General features: G+C 45.1%; 1 protein-coding gene across 1 annotated transcript; it reads left to right on the plus strand.

The window, feature by feature from the left end:
* Nucleotides 1–629: 629 nt before the first annotated feature.
* Nucleotides 630–21229, plus strand: plg (plasminogen). Its single transcript, XM_064990989.1, has 19 exons — nt 630–786; nt 1958–2093; nt 2186–2292; nt 2744–2858; nt 2993–3132; nt 3546–3666; nt 4036–4154; nt 5410–5572; nt 5714–5838; nt 6019–6178; nt 18575–18777; nt 18884–19032; nt 19253–19346; nt 19488–19602; nt 19731–19805; nt 20028–20168; nt 20264–20370; nt 20533–20678; nt 20820–21229. Exons 1-19 carry the CDS (start codon nt 741–743, stop codon nt 20982–20984), a joined length of 2427 nt encoding a protein of 808 aa, XP_064847061.1. The 5' UTR covers nt 630–740; the 3' UTR covers nt 20985–21229.
* The last annotated feature ends 515 nt before the right edge of the window (nt 21230–21744 follow it).

Here is a 21744-nt window from a genome sequence, read left to right on the forward strand (position 1 = left end):
GGTATCATTATATACCTATAATTACCCCTCTCGGTTCCCCCTCCCTGTCTCTCATACCTGAGGCATAATGAATGAATGAGAGGGAAGCCGTTTCAGTAATTCTTGCAAAAAGAATATCAAGTACCTGAAATGAGGCGATTCAGTGAATTACTCAATTACATAAGTAGGTTGTTTGGTAAAGTTCTGTTTGTAAAAGAGGACATTGGTCTCTATTAGCTGATAATTAACCACCAATATCGATTTTACACAAAACTAGTATACACAGATAATTTGTTATCAAAATGAAATGCTCTGAAACAAAACATCTGAAAAATTTAAATCTACTTTCATTTATTGCATTAACCTATTGATTTTTGCACTAAAACATGTCACTAAACACTACCTCTGTCTTTGATTTCTAATAGGGGGTTTGAGGTGTGGCTGTACATACAGAGTGACACAACATTATTGATTAGAATACAAATCCCTCATACAGTATAAAAATTAGTTATGGATGAAAGATTTCACAATCAGTTAGGCTGAAAGGAGCTGTAGCCTACTGTACATCATGACAGTACTATGTATGTGAAAGGAATAAAAGCCCATTGACAAACAGAGCCTGACCTCTGCTCCATGTCCTTGTTAGGCCAATGATTGACTGATGACTGAAATCTATCTATTTTGTCTCACTGAAATGGTTTAAACGACACAAAACGTATCCCACTGGTGAGTTTGTACGCACTGCTTGACAGTGCTGCATCATGGACCTGTACAAAGCAGTGTTGCTAGGCTTCCTTTTCTCTGCAGGTAAGATACAGCTGGCATCATTTTACACATTTTAAGTTGAAGTGAACTGAAGGACTCCCACACAGTGTTTATACTTGCAAATTGAGCTTTTATTCACAAATGAGTCCTATCTGTACACTGACGTTTTTTGCTAGGTTCCTGTGTTTATGAATTTACTTCAGGTGTGCTTAGTTCTTTTATCTAATAATTTTGTAAGATTATCTTCTGTCAAACCTTAACCTGTATTCTTCTTCTTACTGTGTAATTAATTTTGCAGATAGGCCTACTGTACAGTGTATTGTAACTCATTATTAGCCTTTACAAACTGGGGGGTTCGAGTCCTGAATACTGATTGGCTATACGGAGCGATTTACAGGAGCAATTAAGGTTAAGTGCCTTGCTCAAGTGCCCATCGACAGAGTTTTCACCTCGTCCGCTCAGGGATTCGAACCAGCAGCTTTTCAGTTACTGGTCCAACCCTCGTGAACGCTAGGCCACCTGACACCCTCATCATTTATACTGTATATCCTATGTGTCCATATTCTACCACAACCAGTTGAATTACTATTCATAAACTAGGTGGTTCGACCCCTGAATGCTGATTGGCTGACAGCCGTGGTATATCAGACGTATACCACGGGTATGACAAAACATTTATTTTTACTGCTCTAATTACATTGGTAACCAGTTCATAATAGCAGTAAGGCACCTCTGGGATTTGTGGGGTTATGGAAAATATACCACGGCTAAGGGCTGTGTCCAGGCACTCCTTGATGCGTCGTGCCTAAGAACAGCCCTTAGCTGTGGCATATTGGCCATATACCACAACCCCTCGTGCCTTATTGGGCTAGATTTACTGCTGTATAATAAGTAGGCTACTGTGGAAGAATGAGTAAATACAATACGTTTTGCACTGTATTTAAGAGTAAAAGGAACAATGTTGTGTTAAAACACTGTTCATTACACAAACATTTCTATGTATTTCTCTTAGTTGTAAATGGTTTTGTCTGTGGTGTATGTCCACTCCACAAATGGCTAATCTGTCAATATACCTTCATGTTGCAACCTCTATCCTATAGTGGTCTTTAACAGCAGTTTAGCCCTGAAACCATTGAGTTTTAGCTTTGCATCACAGAGCAATTGTAAGCAAATTCAGTCTTACTAATTATTTCTTATCTGTTTGTCGATTCAGTCAGTGCGGGTATCCTGGATGAATATGCAAAAACAGAGGGCGCCCGGATTATGTCTATACTGAAAAGGGAGTACTCAGTAGGCACGGTCATAGAATGTGCCATCAAGTGTAATGCTGAAACAGCTTTCACTTGCAGGTAATTTAAGGCTTATGGCCATTACATGAACAGCGATAATGATTTACACGTGAGTTACATAGTCAGATTTCATTCTGAATGTTTCTTGGCAGGTCCTTTATATACATTGAAAAGGATCAAGAATGTTTGACAATACCCGCAAACACCAAAACAGAGCAAGTTCTGAGAAGAACCAGCACAGCTCTCTACGAAAAGAAAGGTAAGTTCTATAAAGCCTTTCAGATTCTCTCGATAAGTAGCTAAGGCCTGAAAGGGCTTCCTATCATCATTAATGCATAATGATCTAAATGTAGGACTGTGAGTTTCATGTGATTGTATTAGTCCACATTATTTTCGGTTAATATTTAGTTAACCTCTGTGGAGAGTCCAGTAAGAGGTTTGGACTGTGTCTGTAAGCAAACAGAAGAGATGATGCAGATTATCTAAACAACCCAGTCCAATCAATCTTTCAGTGGGAGGTGCATACGGTAGATCAAATACATAATGACCATATATGACAACGTCTCAGATAGTAAAGGCCTGATGATGCTTTTTGATTATCCAAGAGGGGTGTTTAGTACATTGCTGAACTTGCCTAATAAAATCTTAAAGATTATTAACCAATCCACCCACCTACTACTGTTGAGACATGCTATTCTACGTCTTCATAGTGTACTTGATGGAGTGTGTGAATGGAATCGGTATGGACTACAGAGGAACGAAGTCAAAAACAAAATCAGGGAAGAAATGCCAGAGATGGGCATCAAAATATCCCCATAACCCCAAGTATGCTCACACACACACCTACAATATTTCTCATATTCCTATAAAGTATTTTATTTACATACTATTGACTACAAGCAACTTGTGTGGTTAGCTTTCTTTGCAGCAGAAGTAAATTCACAGAATCATTCCCACAGCATGACCCCTGCAACACACCCCAATGCCGACCTGGAGTCCAACTTCTGTAGAAACCCAGATGGCGACAGCAAAGGACCTTGGTGCTACACCAGAGACCCTGAGACCAGGTGGGAGACCTGCAACGTCCAGGACTGCAGCGGTACCCTTAATATCTTGTTATTGCCCCACTGCCAATAAGATGATCAAATAGCTGATGTCATGTTGGTATAAAAAGTTAAAATCCCAAAAGCAGATTACACTCTTAGAAACAAAAGTGCTATCTAGAACCTAAAAGGGTTCTTCGGCTGTCCGCATAGAAGAACCCTTTGAAGAACCCCCTTTTTTTTGGTTCCAGGTAGATCCCTTTTAGGTTCCATGTAGAACCCTTTCCACAGAGGGTTCTACATAGAACCCAAAAGAGTCCTACCAAGAAACAAAAAGGTGTATACATCTTTAAACAAATAGTTGACTCGCTTTCTTAGTCACTTTTCCTCATCACAACATCACTTTGTTAATATAGTAGGTGTAATTTGGAAGTGTTTTATTTCTAAAGTGCTGTTGTTTGTCCCACAGAGGAATGTATGCACTGCAGTGGTGAGGACTACAGGGGAAAGATCTCTACCACTGAGAATGGTTACACCTGTCAGCGCTGGGATGCCCAGAAACCTCACAACCACGGCTACAGTCCCAGCGCGTAAGAGACTCTCTATGTAATATTGGATAAATAGGGAAAGGGGGATACCTAGTCAGTTGTACTACTGAATGCCTTCAACTGAAATGTGTCTTCTGCATTTAACCCAACCCCTCTGAGTCAGAGAGGTGCAGGTGGGCTGCCATAATTGACATCCAGTCTTTGGCACCTGGGGCACAGTGGGTTAACTGCCTTGCTCAGATGCAGAATGACAGATTTTTACCTGGTCAACTTGAGGATTCGATCCAGTGACATTGCAGTTACTGGCCCAACGCTCTAACCACTAGGCTATCTACAGTTTATATGTTTACCATGTGCTCCTTCATCTGCCCCTCTTGACCTGTTCCTGTGTCCCTTTCCCTGTCTCTCTAGTCTTCCTGAGAAGTACCTGGAGGAGGACTACTGTAGGAACCCAGATGGAGACCCCAAACCCTGGTGCTTCACCACCAGCCCCTCCAAACGCTGGGACTTCTGCTCCATCCCTCGTTGCAGTGAGCTTTCACCCTATCTTTTCTATCTCTCCCCTGTCCCCTCTGCCCACCATGACCCTACTAGTGACTGTCATCCCATTAATGTCTTTTAGTCTTTTCTCTCATTGGTTTCCCATCTACCTTTTGGTCAAGTTGTTTTTCTACTCCACATTTTCATCGTCTCACCACAAGAGACCAATATAGCACCTTCTCACACCACGTGTAAATAAATTGTTGTGTGTGTACCACTTAATTATCCGATTAGTCCAAAATATTTTTAAGCAAAATTCACTATTTCATTTGACCATACTTGTTCACATATTGGTTGTTTGTGTCAGTGAATTTCTCCGTTGTTATCGAGAGGCTTTTCTATTTCTTGATTTCAAACACGGTCTTTTGCACATTTTTGTTTGTAGTATAGTAGACTTTTTGAGACATGAATCGTGTATATGTGCCATTCAGAGGGTGAATTGGCAAGACTAAATATTTAAATGTCTTTGAACAGGGTATTAGGTGCCAGGCGCACCGGTTTGTGTCAAGAGCTGCAACGCTGCTGTGTTTTTCACTCTCAACAGTTTCCCGTGTGTATCAAGAATGGTCCACCACCCAAAGGACATCCAGCCAACTTGACATAACTGTGGGAAGTATTGGAGTCAACATGGGCCAACATCCCTGTGGAATACTTTTGACACCTTGTAGAGTCCAAGCCCTGTCTCAATATTAGGAAGTTCCTAATGTTTGTTATACTCAGTGTATATTATTGTCATATGCAGCAAATGTCCCAGCAGAATTTTTACACACTATATTCTGGTCTTTCCATTTACTGTACTTTTATATAGACTGCACTTCCATGTTTGGTTTCATTGACTCTCCCCTTTAACTGCACCTAATTGACCAATTTGTAGCTACAACTTCCGAGTCTGTTGGAGAAGATCAGCTTGAGCAAAGTGAGGTGTAGAACGACTGATCTACAAATAGTATTCCCTTGCCAAATAAGATAGGTTTTTCCTGGCTCAGGTGATACCTCGCCCGAACACACGATCACAACCAGACGTTGGTGGATTATTTGAAGACAACTTGTGTCAATTACAGAATATTTCCTAAGATTTTCTACCTGCAGCAACACTTGCAGGATAATGCTGGAAATATCAGTAAAAGCACAGTGCCTCATTTATGGAGCAAAAAGCAGGACCCTCCCCATGACCCCTGCTCTTTCACATAAAAATAATTCAAACGTGAGTTTACTCACTCTCCCTTCTCTCTCCCTCTCCCCTAGCTTCTGAGCCTCCCACAGTGGTGGAGGAGCTCACCTGTAGCACAGGCGACGGCGGTGCCTACAGGGGAACTGTTGCTGTGACAACGTCTGGGAAAGCCTGTCAGGTCTGGGCAGCTCAGACACCCCAAAAGCACAACAGAACTCCAGACAACTACCCATGCAAGTAAGATCAACCCACGGGAGTGGGCAACTTGTTTTTACTTAAACAAGAGCAGAGCATTGCATTTGTCAGTGTTTTAATGTCTTGAAGATGCAGACTGACTGTGACTTAACCAATATGAGTGGTTGTTTGTGTTCCTGTCAGAGGCCTGGACCTGAACTACTGCAGGAACCCAGACAATGAGAGGATGCCCTGGTGCTACACTACAGACCCAGAGACACGTTGGGAGTACTGCAAGGTGCCTAGCTGTGGAGACGTTCCTGGACCAGGTCACTTTACACTGTCGTGTGATGATGATGATAATGCATTGGATTTATATAGGGTGCTAAAATTGCTATACACTAACTACATAATGAACCTCATATCATCCACTATCAATCCATACATCCTACATTTTTCACCAAAATTAATATTTAGTTAACAGGGTTCATAATATTTTTGATGTTCAGATGACGCAGCTCCCACTCCAGCTGAGGAAGACTGTTATGTGGGCAGCGGGAGTGAATATCGTGGCATGGTGACAGAGACCATCAGTGGGAAGAAATGCCAGTCCTGGAGCTCGATGACACCTCACAGTCACAAGAAGACACCTCAGGACTTCCCTAAAGCGTGAGGCCGAGAGCATAGTCAAATATAATCTCTATCGAGATCATCTGTAACTTTATTTCTGTATTCTACTATCTGGTCATTTAAAGTAGAAATGGGGGGGGATCAATGAAATTGATTCTATGACCCCAAGTATCAAGTGAGTATTTATATATTGGGCGGCAGGGTGGCCTAGCGGTTAGAGCGTTGTACCACTACCCGAAAGGTTGTGAGTTCAAACCCCCGAGCTGACAAGGTACAAATCTGTCGTTCTGCCCTTGAACAGGGCAGTTAACCCACTGTTCCCAGGCCATCATTGAAAATAAGAATTATTGTAAGTGGCTGTTCCACTGGATGTCAGAAGGTGAATTCACCAATTTGTAAGTCGCTCTGGATAAGAGCGTCTGCTAAATGACTTAAATGTAAATGTAATATATATACACAGTACATACAGTTGAAGTCGGAAGTTTACATAAACCTTAGCCAAATACATTTAAACTCAGTTTTTCACAATTCCTGACATTTAATCCTGTTAAAAAATTCCCTGTCTTAGGTCAGTTAGGATCATCAATTTATTTTAAGAATGTGAAATGTCAGAATAATAGTAGAGAATGATTTATTTCAGATTTTATTTCTTTCATCACATTCCCAGTGGGTCAGAAGTTTACATACACTCAATTAGTATTTGGTAGCATTGCCTTTAAATTGTTTAACATGGGTCAAATGTTTCGGGTAGCCTTCCACAAGCTTCCCACAATAAGTTGGGTCAATTTTGGCCCATTCTTCCTGACAGAGCTGGTGTAACTGAGTCAGGTTTGTAGGCCTCCTTGCTCGCACACACTTTTTCAGCTCGGTCCACAAATTTTCTGTAGAGTTGAGGTCAGGGCTTTGTGATGGTCACTCCAATACCTTGACTTTGTTGTCCTTAAGCCATAATTTTGGAAGTATGCTTGGGGTCATTGTCTATTTGGAAGACCCATTTGCGACCAAGCTTTAAGTTCCTGACTGATGTCTTGAGATGTTGCTTCAATATATCCACATAATTTTCTATCCTCATGATGCCATCGATTTTGTGCAGTGCATCAGTCCCTCCTGCAGCAAAGCACTCCCACAACAAGATGCTGCCACCCTTGAGCTTCACAGTTGGGATGGTGTTCTTCGGCTTGCAAGCCTCCCCCTTTTTCCTCCAAACATAACGAAGGTCATTATGGCCAAATAGTTATATTTTTGTTTTATCAGACCAGAGGATATTTCTCCAAAAAGTACGATCTTTGTCCCGTTGTGCAGATTTTTATTGTGGTTTTTCAGCAGTGGCTTCTTCCTTGCTGAGCGGCCTTTCAGGTTATGTCGATATAGGACTATATACAGTATATTGCTGTGGATATAGATACTTTTGTACCTGTTTCCTCCAGCATCTTCACAAGGTCCATTGCTGTTGTTCTGGAATTGATTTGCACTTTTCGCACCAAATTACACTCATCTCTAGAAGACAGAACGTGCCTCCATCCTGAGCGGTATGACGGCTGCGTGGTCGCATGGTGTTTATACTTGCGTACTATTGTTTGTACAGTTGAACGTGGTACCTTCCGGCGTTTGGAAATTGCTCCCAAGGATGAACCAGACTTGTGGAGGTCTACAAAAAAATTTCTGAGGCTGATTTCTTTTGATTTTCCCATGATGTCAAGCAAAGAGGCACTGAGTTTGAAGGTAGGCCTTGAAATACATCCACAGGTACACCTCCAATTGACTCAAATTATGTCAATTTGCCTATCAGAAGCTTCTAAAGCCATGACATAATTTTCTGTTTAAAGGCACTTGTCTTGTCTTCTTAGTGTATGTTAACTTCTGACCCATTGGAATTGTGATATAGTGAATTATAAGTGAAATTGTTGGAAAATGTACTTGTGTCATGCACAAAGTAGATGTCCTAACTGACTTGCAAAAATATACTATACTGACTCCGGGGAAGAAGATAAAGGACCTCATTGCCAAAATCCTAAAGTATCCCATTAACTTAACTAGCGGTAGTTGGCTGTACCTGCTCAAAACCTCAGGTATTTCTCCTTCTCTAGAGTGATCTTCTTTTTAACTGGTGAGCCAACATGTTTTCAGCACTTTTATTTCCATGACTGATCGTTTTGTAATGGCTCTCTCTTGTCCCTCTGCAGCAGACATGGTGAGCAATATGTTTGGAACATCGAATCGCAATAGAATTGCAGTATTGAATCGCAGTACATACAGAATCGTGAGAATCGCAAGAATCGAATTACATAAACCCAGGCCCTGCATGTCCCCAGGCACCCTCATTTGTTGACTTCTGTGATCGAAAAAGCCTTGGTTTCATGCATGTCAACATCAGAAGCCTCCTCCCTAAGTTTGTTTTACTCACCGCTTTAGCACACTCTGCTAACCCTGATGTCCTTGCCGTGTCTGAGTCCTGGCTCAGGAAGGCCACCAAAAATTCTGAGATTTCCATACCCAACTATAACATCTTCCGTCAAGATAGAACTGCCAAAGGGGGAGGAGTTGCAGTCTACTGCAGAGATAGCCTGCAAAGTAATGTCATACTTTCCAGGTCCATACCCAAACAGTTCGAACCACTAATTTTGAAAATTACTCTCTCCAGAAATAAGTCTCTCACTGTTGCCGCCTGCTACCGACCCCCCTCAGCTCCCAGCTGTGCACTGGACACCATTTGTGAATTGATCGCCCCCCATCTAGCTTCAGAGTTTGTTCTTTTAGGTGACCTAAACTGGGATATGCTTAACACCCCGGCAGTCCTACAATCTAAGCTAGATGCCCTCAATCTCACACAAATCATCAAGGAACCCACCAGGTACAACCCTAACTCTGTAAGCAAGGGCACCCTCATAGACGTCATCCTGACCAACTGGCCCTCCAGATACACCTCTGCTGTCTTCAACCAGGATCTCAGCGATCACTGCCTCATTGCCTGTATCCGCTATGGAGCCGCAGTCAAACGACCACCCCTCATCACTGTCAAACGCTCCCTAAAATACTTCTGGGAGCAGGCCTTCCTAATCGACCTGGCCCGGGTATCTTGGAAGGACATTGACCTCATCCCGTCAGTTGAGGATGGCTGGTCATTCTTTAAAAGTAACTTCCTCACCATTTTAGATAAGCATGTTCCGTTCAAAAAATGCAGAACTGAGAACAGATACAGCCCTTGGTTCACTCCAGACCTGACTGCCCTCGACCAGCACAAAAACATCCTGTGGCGGACTGCAATAGCATCGAATAGTCCCCGCGATATGCAACTGTTCAGGGAAGTCAGGAACCAATACACGCAGTCAGTCAGGAAAGCTAAGGCCAGCTTCTTCAGGCAGAAGTTTGCATCCTGTAGCTCCAACTCCAAAAAGTTCTGGGACACTGTGAAGTCCATGGAGAACAAGAGCACCTCCTTCCAGCTGCCCACTGCACTGAGGCTAGGTAACACGGTCACCACCGATAAATCCATGATTATCGAAAACTTCAACAAGCATTTCTCAACGGCTGGCCATGCCTTCCGCCTGGCTACTCCATCATCGGCCAATAGCTCCGCCCCCACCACAACTTCTCGCCCAAGCCCTTCCAGGTTCTCCTTTACCCAAATCCAGATAGCAGATGTTCTGAAAGAGCTGCAAAACCTGGACCCGTACAAATCAGCTGGGCTTGACAATCTGGACCCTCTATTTCTGAAACTATCCGCCGCCATTGTCGCAACCCCTATTACCAGCCTGTTCAACTTCTCTCTCATATCGTCTGAGATCCCCAAGGATTGGAAAGCTGCCGCAGTCATCCCCCTCTTCAAAGGGGGAGACACCCTGGACCCAAACTGTTACAGACCTATATCCATCCTGCCCTGCCTATCTAAGGTCTTCGAAAGCCAAGTCAACAAACAGGTCACTGACCATCTCGAATCCCACCGTACCTTCTCCGCTGTGCAATCTGGTTTCCGAGCCGGTCACGGGTGCACCTCAGCCACACTCAAGGTACTAAACGGATATCATAACCGCCATCGATAAAAGACAGTACTGTGCAGCCGTCTTCATCGACCTTGCCAAGGCTTTCGACTCTGTCAATCACCATATTCTTATCGGCAGACTCAGTAGCCTCGGTTTTTCGGATGACTGCCTTGCCTGGTTCACCAATTACTTTGCAGACAGAGTTCAGTGTGTCAAATCGGAGGGCATGCTGTCCGGTCCTCTGGCAGTCTCTATGGGGGTGCCACAGGGTTCAATTCTCGGGCTGACTCTTTTCTCTGTATATATCAGTGATGTTGCTCTTGCTGCGGGCGATTCCCTGATCCACCTCTACGCAGACGACACCATTCTATATACTTCCGGCCCGTCCTTGGACACTGTGCTATCTAACCTCCAAACGAGCTTCAATGCCATACAACACTCCTTCCGTGGCCTCCAACTGCTCTTAAACGCTAGTAAAACCAAATGCATGCTTTTCAACCGATCACTGCCTGCACCCGCATGCCCGACGAGCATCACCACCCTGGATGGTTCCGACCTTGAATATGTGGACACCTATAAGTATCTAGGTGTCTGGCTAGACTGTAAACTCTCCTTCCAGACTCATATCAAACATCTCCAATCGAAAATCAAATCAAGAGTCGGCTTTCTATTCCGCAACAAAGCCTCCTTCACTCACGCCGCCAAACTTACCCTAGTAAAACTGACTATCCTACCGATCCTCGACTTCGGCGATGTCATCTACAAAATTGCCTCCAACACTCTACTCAGCAAACTGGATGCAGTTTATCACAGTGCCATCCGTTTTGTCACTAAAGCACCTTATACCACCCACCACTGCGACTTGTATGCTCTAGTCGGCTGGCCCTCGCTACATATTCGTCGCCAGACCCACTGGCTCCAGGTCATCTACAAGTCCATGCTAGGTAAAGCTCCGCTTTATCTCAGTTCACTGGTCACGATGGCAACACCCATCCGTAGCACGCGCTCCAGCAGGTGTATCTCACTGATCATCCCTAAAGCCAACACCTTATTTGGCCGCCTTTCGTTCCAGTACTCTGCTGCCTGTGACTGGAATGAATTGCAAAAATCCCTGAAGTTGGAGACTTTTATCTCCCTCACCAACTTCAAACATGTGCTATCTGAGCAGCTAACCGATCGCTGCAGCTGTACATAGTCTATTGGTAAATAACCCACCCATTTTCACCTACCTCATCCCCACACTGTTTTTATTTATTTACTTTTCTGCTCTTTTGCACACCAGTATCTCTACCTGTACATGACCATCTGATCATTTATCACTCCAGTGCTAATCTGCAAGGTTGTAATTATTTGCCTACCTCCTCATGCATTTTGCACACAATGTATATAGACTCGCCTTTTTTGTACTGTGTTATTGACTTGTTAATTGTCTACTCCATGTGTAACTCTGTGTTGTCTGCTCACACTGCTAAGCTTTATCTTGGCCAGGTCGGGGTTGCAAATGAGAACTTGATCTCAACTAGCCTACCTGGTTAAATAAAGGTGAAATAAAAAAAACATGGCACCTACACTACCGGTCAAAAGTTTTAGAACACCTACTCATTCAAGGGTTTTTCTTTATTTTTACTATTTTCTGCATTGTGGAATAATAGTGAAGATATCAAAACTATGAAATAACACATATGGAATCAAGTAGTAACCAAAAAAGTGTTAAACAAAATATATTTGAGATTTGAGTTTCTTCAAATAGCCACCCTTTGCCTTGATGACTGATTTGAACACTCTTGGCATTGTCTTAACTAGCTTCATCTGGAATGCTTTTCCTACAGTCTTGAAGGAGTTCCCACATATCGTGAGAACTTGTTGGATGCTTTTCCTTCACTCTGTGTGTCATGTCTTGTTATGTCTGTTCCTGTCCTTTCTCTTCACTCTGTCTCTCTCTGCTGGTCTTTTTAGGTTACCTTCTCTGTCTCTCATTCTTCAGCTGTTCTACATTTCCCCTAACTAGCTCATTCACTCTTTCCCCACCTGTTCTCTCTTCCCCCTCTGATTAGGTCTCTATTTCTCTCTCTGTTCCTGCTACTTTCAGTGTCTGATTCTTGTTTGTGTTTTTTGATGCCAGAAGCAAGCTGTCGTCCCGTTTGCTTCCACCTTGTCCTATCCTGTCGGAGTCTGCCTGGCAGGTGCATCCTGCATTATACTACGTTCTTTTGTTCCATTGACTACGTTGGAAGAGGATTTATGCCATTCCTGTTTTTTCATTAAAGAACTCTGTTTTCTGTTAAAACCGCTTTTGGGTCTTCACTCAAGTACATAACAGAAGAATCAGACCAAGAATGGACCAGCAGGCTCCGGACCCTTTTCACTCCGCCGTCGAGATCCAGGGAGCGATGCTAGGCAGACACGAGGAGGAATTGCCTGCTGCTCGACATGCCGTTGAGACCCTGGCCGTCCAAGTCTCCGACCTCACAAGACAGGTTCACCAACTCCACCTCGATCCACCGCCCACTTCCAGGGTTTCCGAGTCTCCGAAGCCCAGGATCAACAACCCGCCGTGTTACTCTGGGGAGCCCACTGAGTGCCGCTCATTCCTCACTCAGTGTGATGTGGTGTTCCCTCTCCAGCCCAACACTTACTCCAGGAGCGCAGCCCGCATCGCCTACGTCATTTCTCTCCTTACCGGACGGGCGCGTGAGTGGGGCACGGCAATCTGGGAGGCGAGGGCTGAGTGTATTAACCAGTATCAGGACTTTAAGGAGGAGATGATACGGGTTTTTGACCGTTCTGTTTTTGGCGAGGAGGCTTCCAGGGCCCTGTCTTCCCTATGTCAGGGGAATAGATCCATAACGGATTATTCTATTGAGTTTCGCACTCTCGCTGCCTCTAGTGACTGGAACGAGCCGGCTTTGCTCGCTCGTTTTCTGGAGGGTCTCCTCGTCGAGGTTAAGGATGAGATCCTCTCCCGGGAGGTTCCTTCCTGTCTGGACTCCTTAATAGCTCTCGCTATTCGCATAGAGCGACGGTTTGATCTTCGTCGCCGAGCTCGTGGAAAGGAGCTCGCGTTCTCCGTTGCTCCCCTCTCCACATCACTGCCACCTGCCGCATCACTGCCACCCTCCTCCGCCGGCTCGGATGCTGAGCCTATGCAGCTGGGGGTATCCGCATCTCGGCCAAGGAGAAGGAACGGAGAATCACCAATCGCCTCTGTCTCTACTGCGGCTCCGCTGGTCATTTTGTCACCTCATGTCCAGTAAAAGCCAGAGCTCATCAGTAAAGGGAGGGCTACTGGTGAGCGCAACTACTCAGGCCTCTCCTTCTGGATCACGCACTACCTTTCCGGTCCATCTCCGCTGGCCCGGTTCATCTGCTTCCTGCAGTGCCTTGATAGACTCTGGGGCGGAGGGCTGTTTTATGGACGAGACCTGGGCTCGGGAACATGACATTCCTCTCAGACAGTTAGGGGAGCCCACGGCCTTGTTCGCTTTAGATGGTAGTTCTCTCCCCAAGATTCAGCGTGAGACGCTGCCTTTAACCCTCACTGTCTCTGGTAATCATAGCGAAACCATTTCTTTTTTAATTTTTCGTTCACCTTTTACACCTGTTGTTTTGGGTCATCCCTGGCTAGTGCGCCATAACCCTTCTATTAATTGGTCTAGTAATACTATCCTATCCTGGAATGTTTCTTGTCATGTGACCTGTTTAATGTCTGCTATCCCTCCTGTTTCCTCTGTCTCTTCTTCACAGGAGGAGCCTGGCGATTTGACAGGGGTGCCGGAGGAGTATCACGATCTGCGCACGGTGTTCAGTCGTTCCAAGGCCACTTCTCTCCCTCCACACCGGTCGTATGACTGTAGTATTGATCTCCTTCCGGGAACTACTCCCCCCGGGGTAGATTATACTCTCTGTCGGCTCCCGAACGCAAGGCTCTCGAGGATTATTTGTCGGTTTCGCTCAACGCCGGTACCATAGTCTCCTCCTCCTCTCCCGCCGGAGCGGGGTTTTTTTTGTTCAGAAGAAGGACGGGTCCCTGCGCCCATGCGTGGATTATCGAGGGCTGAATGACATAACAGTTAAGAATCGTTACCCGCTTCCTCTTATGTCTTCAGCCTTCGAGATCCTGCAGGGAGCCAGGTTTTTCACCAAATTGGACCTTCGTAACGCCTACCATCTCGTGCGCATCAGGGAGGGGGACGAGTGGAAGACGGCGTTTAACACTCCGTTAGGGCACTTTGAATACCGGGTTCTTCCTTTCGGCCTCGTTAACGCTCCAGCTGTCTTTCAGGCACTAGTTAACGACGTCCTGAGAGACATGCTGAACATTTTTGTTTTCGTTTACATGGACGATATCCTGATTTTTCTCCGTCTCTCTCGATTCATGTTCAGCACGTGCGACGCGTCCTCCAGCGCCTTTTGGAGAACTGTCTTTATGTGAAGGCTGAGAAGTGCATTTTTCATGCCGCCTCTGTCCCTTTTCTCAGTTCCGTTATTTCCGCTGAGGGCATTAAGATGGATCCCGCTAAGGTCCAGGCTGTCATTGATTGGCCCGTTCCTAAGTCACGCGTCGAGCTGCAGCGCTTTCTGGGCTTCGCTAATTTCTATCGTCGTTTCATCCGTAATTTCGGTCAGGTGGCAGCTCCCCTCACAGCCCTTACTTCTGTTAAGACGTGCTTTAAGTGGTCCGTTTCCGCCCAGGGAGCTTTTGATCTTCTTAAGAATCGTTTTACATCCGCTCCTATTCTTGTTACACCTGACATCTCTAGACAGTTTGTTGTTGAGGTTGACGCGTCAGAGGTGGGCGTGGGAGCCATTCTTTCTCAGCGCTCTTCTCTGACGGCAAGGTCCATCCTTGCGCGTTTTTCTCTCATCGCTTATCGCCGTCAGAACGTAACTATGATGTTGGTAATCGCGAACTGCTCGCCATCCGCTTAGCCCTAGGCGAATGGCGACAGTGGTTGGAGGGGCGACCGTTCCTTTTGTCGTTTGGACTGACCATAGGAACCTTGAGTACATCCGTTCAGCCAAACGACTTAATGCGCGTCAGGCTCGTTGGGCTCTGTTTTTCGCTCGTTTCGAGTTTATTATTTCTTATCGTCCGGGCTCAAAAACACCAAGCCTGATGCTTTATCTTGTCTCTTCAGTTCTTCTGAGGTCTCCACCGACCCCGAGGGGATTCTCCCTGACGGGCGTGTTGTCGGGTTGACTGTCTGGGGAATTGAGAGGCAGGTAAAGCAAGCACTCGCTCACACTCCGTCGCCGCGAGCTTGTCCTAGGAACCTTCTGTTCGTTCCCGTTCCTACTCGTCCGGCCGTTCTTCAGTGGGCCCACCCTGCCAAGTTAGCCGGCCACCCCGGCGTTCGGGGTACGCTCGCTTCCATTCGCCAGCGTTTCTGGTGGCCCACTCGGGAACGTGACGCGCGTCGATTTGTCGCCGCTTGTTCGGTCTGCGCGCAGACTAAATCTGGGAACTCTCCTCCTGCCGGCCGTCTCAGACCGCTTCCCATTCCCTCTCGACCGTGGTCTCACATCGCTTTAGATTTTATCACCGGACTGCCTTCATCAGCGGGGAAGACAGTTATTCTTACGGTTGTCGATAGATTCTCTAAGGCGGCTCATTTCATTCCTCTCGATAAGCTCCCTTCTGCTAAGGAGACGGCTCAGATCATTATCGAGAATGTTTTCCGTATTCATGGCCTTCCTTCTGACGTCGTTTCCGACAGAGGCCCGCAGTTCACGTCCCAATTTTGGAGGGAGTTTTGCCGTTTGATTGGGGCTTCCGTCAGTCTCTCGTCCGGCTTTCATCCCCAGTCTAACGGTCAAGCCGAACGGGCCAATCAGACTGTTGGTCGCATTTACGCAGTCTTTCTTTTCGTAACCCTGCGTCTTGGTCAGAACAGCTCCCCTGGGCAGAGTACGCCCACAACTCGCTTCCCTCGTCTGCTACCGGTCTATCCCCTTTTCAGAGTAGCCTCGGGTACCAGCCTCCGCTGTTCTCATCTCAGCTCGCCGAGTCCTGCGTCCCCTCCGCTCAGGCTTTTGTCCAGCGTTAGCGCACCTGGAAGGGGGTCAGGTCGGCACTTTGCCGTAATAGGGCGCAGACTGTGAGGGCCGCTAATAGCGTAGGACCAAGAGTCCTAGATATTGTTGCGGTCAGAGAGTATGGCTCTCCACTCAGAACCTTCCCCTTAAGACAGCTTCTCGCAAGTTGGCCCCGCGGTTCATTGGTCCGTTCCGTATTTCTCAGGTCATTAATCCTGTCGCAGTGCGACTTCTTCTGCTATCTTCGTCGCGTTCACCCGGTCTTCCATGTCTCCTGTGTTAAGCCCGTTCTTCGCGCCCCCGCTCGTCCCTCCCCCCCCATCCTTGTCGAGGGCGCACCCATCTACAGGGTTCGTAAGATTTTGGACATGCGCCCTCGGGGCCGTGGTCATCAGTACCTAGTGGATTGGGAGGGGTACGGTCCTGAGGAGAGGAGTTGGGTTCCCTCTCGGGACGTGCTGGACCGTTCGCTGATCGATGATTTCCTCCGTTGCCGCCAGGTTTCCTCTCGAGTGCGCCAGGAGGCGCTCGGTGAGTGGGGGGGTACTGTCATGTCTTGTTATGTCTGTTCCTGTCCTTTCTCTTCACTCTGTCTCTCTCTGCTGGTCTTTTTAGGTTACCTTCTCTGTCTCTCATTCTTCAGCTGTTCTACATTTCCCTAACTAGCTCATTCACTCTTTCCCCACCTGTTCTCTCTTCCCCCTCTGATTAGGTCTCTATTTCTCTCTCTGTTCCTGCTACTTTCAGTGTCTGATTCTTGTTTGTGTTTTTTGATGCCAGAAGCAAGCTGTCGTCCCGTTTGCTTCCACCTTGTCCTATCCTGTCGGAGTCTGCCTGGCAGGTGCATCCTGCATTATACTACGTTCTTTTGTTCCATTGACTACGTTGGAAGAGGATTTATGCCATTCCTGTTTTTTCATTAAAGAACTCTGTTTTCTGTTAAAACCGCTTTTGGGTCTTCACTCAAGTACATAACACTGTGGTCCGACTCATCCCAAACCATTTCAATTGGGTTGAGTTCGGGGGATTGTGGAGGCCAGGTCATCTGATGCAGCACTCCATTACTTTCCTTCTTGGTAAAATAGCCCTTACACAGCCTGGAGGGTTGTTGGGTCATTTTCTTGTTGAAAAACAAATGATAGTCCCACTAAGCCCAAACCTGATTGGATGGCATATGGCTGCAGAATGCTGTGGTAGCCATGCTGGTTAAGTGTGCCTGTGGTTTTAAATAAAGTAGTTAACACTGCGGATAACACTGCCTGTGATTTTAAATAAATCACAGGCAGTGTTACCATTAAAGCACCCCCACACCATAACACCTCCTCCTCCATGCTTTACAGTGGGAAATTGACATGCGGAGATCATCCGTTCACCCACACAGCGTCTCACAAAGACACGGCGGTTGGAACCAAAAATCTCCAATTTGGACTCTAGACCAAAGGACAAATTTCCACTGGTCTAATGTCCATTGCTTGTGTTTCTTGGCCCAAGCAAGTCTCTTCTTCTTATTGGTGTCCTTTAGTAGTGGTTCCTTTGCAGCAATTTGACCATGAAGGCCTGATTCACACAGTCTCATCTGAACAGTTGTTATTGAGATGTGTCTGTTACTTGAACTCTGTGAAGCATTTAATTGGGCTGCAATTTCTGAGGCTGGTAAATCTAACGAACTTACCCTCTGCAGCAGAGGTAACTCTGGGTCTTCCATTCCTGTGGCGGTCCTCATGAGAGCCAGTTTCATCATAGCGTTTGATGGTTTTTGCGACTGCTCTTGAAGAAACTTTCAAAGTTCTTGAAATGGTCCGTATTGACTGACCTTCATGTCTTAAAGTAATGATGGACTATCGTTTCTCTTTGCTTATTTGAGCTGTTCTTGCCATAATATGGACTTGGTCTTTTACCAAATAGGGCTATCTTCTGTATACCATCCCTAGCTTGGGTTGTGACCTATTTGGTAAAAGACCAAATACATTAAGGAAAGAAATTCCACAAATGAACTTTTAACAAGGCACACCTGCTAATAGAAATGCATTCCAGGTGACTACCTCATGAAGCTGGTTGAGAGAATGCCAAGAGTGTGCAAAGCTGTCATCTAGGCAAAGGGTGGCTATTTCAAGAATCTCAAATATATTTGGATTTTTTTGAACACTTTTTTTGGTTACTACATGATTCCATATGTGTTATTTCATAGTTTTGATGTCTTCACTATTATTCTACAATGTAGAAAATAGTCAAATTAAAGAAAAATCCTTGAATGAACAGGTGTTCTAAAACGTTAGACCGGTCGTGTAAGTATGATGATAATATCGTATCGTGAGATCCCTGGCAATTCCCAACCCCGATTTTAAGCCGAACAAGGTAATATGTCATTATTCAGTGTCTGAGGACATTAGATGACATGTCTTTTACCTATGTTTCACAGCGATTTGAGAAGAAACCTGTGTAGGAACCCTGATGGAGACCGTGCTCCATGGTGCTACACCACTGACCCCTCTGTTCGTTGGGAGTTCTGCGCTGTGGAGAAATGCCCAACGCCTCCCAAGCCTACTTCTAAGCCTGACCAACCTGACAAGCCTGACAAACCCGATCAGCCCAAACCAACACCCGTTCAGACACCCTTAGATGGTCATCCTTTTTAATCCTTTAATCCATCCATTCAATCTACATTGTCAATGTTCAGGGAAGCAATTGGTTATATTATATACTGATATCGTTTTCTGTTGACGTTCAGATTGCAAGGTGGGCAATGGGGGGACATACAGGGGTCCTACTTCTATGACCATGTTGGGTGTCACATGTCAGAGGTGGAGCTCCCAAAGCCCCCATCAGCATGCCAGTTTCAACCCTGAATCCCACCCTGACAAAGGCCTGGAGTCCAACGTAAGTCCATGGAATTTAGATGTACTGTATTTAAAGGCTCTTTTTGACCATTTTAATTGAAAACAGTAAGCTACTTAATTGTTACCCAGAAGTTATTTGATATTGAGCTGCATTGGGCCTTTAAATAATGCCAAACAATACTGTGGAAGTACTGCATATGATAGAGGAAACATTTGGGAAGATGCACTTCAATTAATTCAGCGTCTTTTTTCACTGTTAGAATTGCAGAAACCCTGACAATGACGTGAATGGACCATGGTGCTACACCACAGACAGAAACAAAAAATGGGACTACTGCCAAATCCCAGATTGCGGTATGTGGCCTACATTGAAATACAGTTTCTGTTAATCATTATACATATGGCTGTGCTGAAACAAACGTGTTACATCCAGATCAATTTGGTTACTGTGTACATGGTAGAATGCACAAATAAAACTGTCTTTTTGCTCTTCAGCTGGCTTGAAATGTGGGCAGCCGGTTACAAAACCCAAGAGGTGTTTTGGTCGCATCGTTGGAGGCTGTGTGTCCAAACCCCACTCATGGCCCTGGCAGATCAGCCTGAGGACCAAGTATGGAGGATAGCATCCCATTCCCTTTCACAAATTGTATTAATGTATTGATATTTCCATCCAGACAGATAAAACAATATATCTCTTGGATAACTAACTTCTTCACTCTTCTGTCTGTCCTCCTAAAGCACTGGTGTTCATTTCTGTGGGGGAACTCTGATTGCCCCTCAATGGGTCCTCACCGCTGCCCACTGCCTGGAGAGGTGAGAGAGCAGTCCGCATTAACTCAGTTGTCTTGAGGTTTATTACTCAATAAATGTATACCAACAAGAAGAGCAGCTGTACATACACTATACTGTGTAGTAGTGGCTGAGTGATAGCCTCTTACACAACAGAAGAAGAGCATTACTTTTTAGTAATGTTTACTGTGAGGCCCTAATTACGGATTTAAAAAAAGTTTGTCTTTCTATGTTTGTGCGTATCAGATCAAAGAGGCCATCTGCCTACAAGGTGTTCATGGGAACCCACACAGAGAGGGCAAATGAAGCGACCAAGCAGGAGCGTAACCTGGAGAAACTGATCCTGGGACCTGACAGGACAGACATTGCACTGCTGAAGCTAGAAACGTGAGTGAGGCCAGAATAACTCAATAAAATTTGTCACATTTGTCTTGCTGTTTGGAAGTCAGAGGCTGTAAAAACACTTGTGTGATTGGTTGCAGCCCTGCACTCATAAATGACAAGGTTTTACCAGCATGCTTACCCGAGAAGGATTATGTGGTACCACCTGGAACAGAGTGCTACGTGACAGGATGGGGAGAGACACAAGGTTCAAGAGTCACGCATGTTTTTTTACCCTTGTGATTTCTCTCATAACATTAGACAGAATTAAGTAATTCTTCTGTTCAGGACTCCATTACTTTTGTTGTTGCAAATGTAGCAATTCTTTTCTATATTTTCTGACATGAAACATCGATCTTTGTGTTTGTAGGAACTGGTGGAGATGGGCTCCTCAAGGAGACGGGCTTCCCTGTTATAGAAAATAAAGTGTGTAATCGTCCTGCCTACCTGAACAACAGAGTCAAGGACCATGAAATGTGTGCTGGGAACATTGAAGGGGGAACAGACAGCTGTCAGGTATACATGCTCAGCAACAACTAGAAGTCATTCAATATCAGTGAGGACTGTGTGGTTGGTTGTAAACTGCAGTGATTTTAAACATAACTGTTTTAGAGTGATGATGATAATGGTGGTGATGATGTTTTTGACCTCTTCCAGGGTGACAGTGGTGGCCCTCTGGTGTGCCATGCCCAGAACAGCTTTGTCCTCCAGGGAGTGACATCCTGGGGTCTGGGCTGTGCCAACGCCTTGAAGCCAGGAGTGTACGCCAGAGTATCAAAGTTTACGGATTGGATTAACAGTCAGATGAAGATTCATTCTTAACTCCCTTACTCTCCATAATCTGGAGAAATGTGTCATTTGAGCCACAAATCTAGTTTTGTTAAGAATTGAAAGTACAAATTAAATACTTGTGGTGAGTGTCAGAAATGTCAAGGTTCATTATTTTTGTTAAGAAAACAAAATCATTCAATTGTTTAGCAATGCAATTATGTTCTAGCCTGGTAGACAGCGATGGTGTTCGGCCACATGTTAAAAAAATAAAATTAAACAGCTGACATTGTGTAGCAGATTGTGTGCAATTGGGATCTTGAATGGGAAACCTCTTTATTAAGTTCTGTCAGGTCAGTCAAAAAAAAAAGTATATAACATTAACACAACTGGGGTTATATTAACATTTGGGATAACTTGAGATAGTTGCAATTTAAGAATGAGAAAATTCTCTCAAAACACTTACTTTAATGAGGAGATTGCCGGGTGTAACGCTTGTCATCTGGAGATAGAGAGGAGGACCAAGGTGCAGCGTGGTAAATGTCCATATTTTAAATATTTTAATGAACACTGAAAACAAAACAATAAACCACCAACGAACAGTCCTGTAAGGTGCAACACAACACCAAACAGAAAATAACCACCTACAAAACACAATGGAAAACAGGCTACCAAAATATGGTTCTCAATCAGGGACAACGATTGACAGCTGCCTCTGATTGAGAACCATACCAGGCCAAACACAGAAATAGAAAATCATAGACAAACTAACATAGACAACCCACCCAACTCACGCCCTGACCATACTAAAACA

Source organism: Oncorhynchus masou, chromosome 16 (assembly GCF_036934945.1).
Source record: "Oncorhynchus masou masou isolate Uvic2021 chromosome 16, UVic_Omas_1.1, whole genome shotgun sequence".
In the NCBI taxonomy this organism is placed as follows: Eukaryota; Metazoa; Chordata; class Actinopteri; order Salmoniformes; family Salmonidae; genus Oncorhynchus; species Oncorhynchus masou.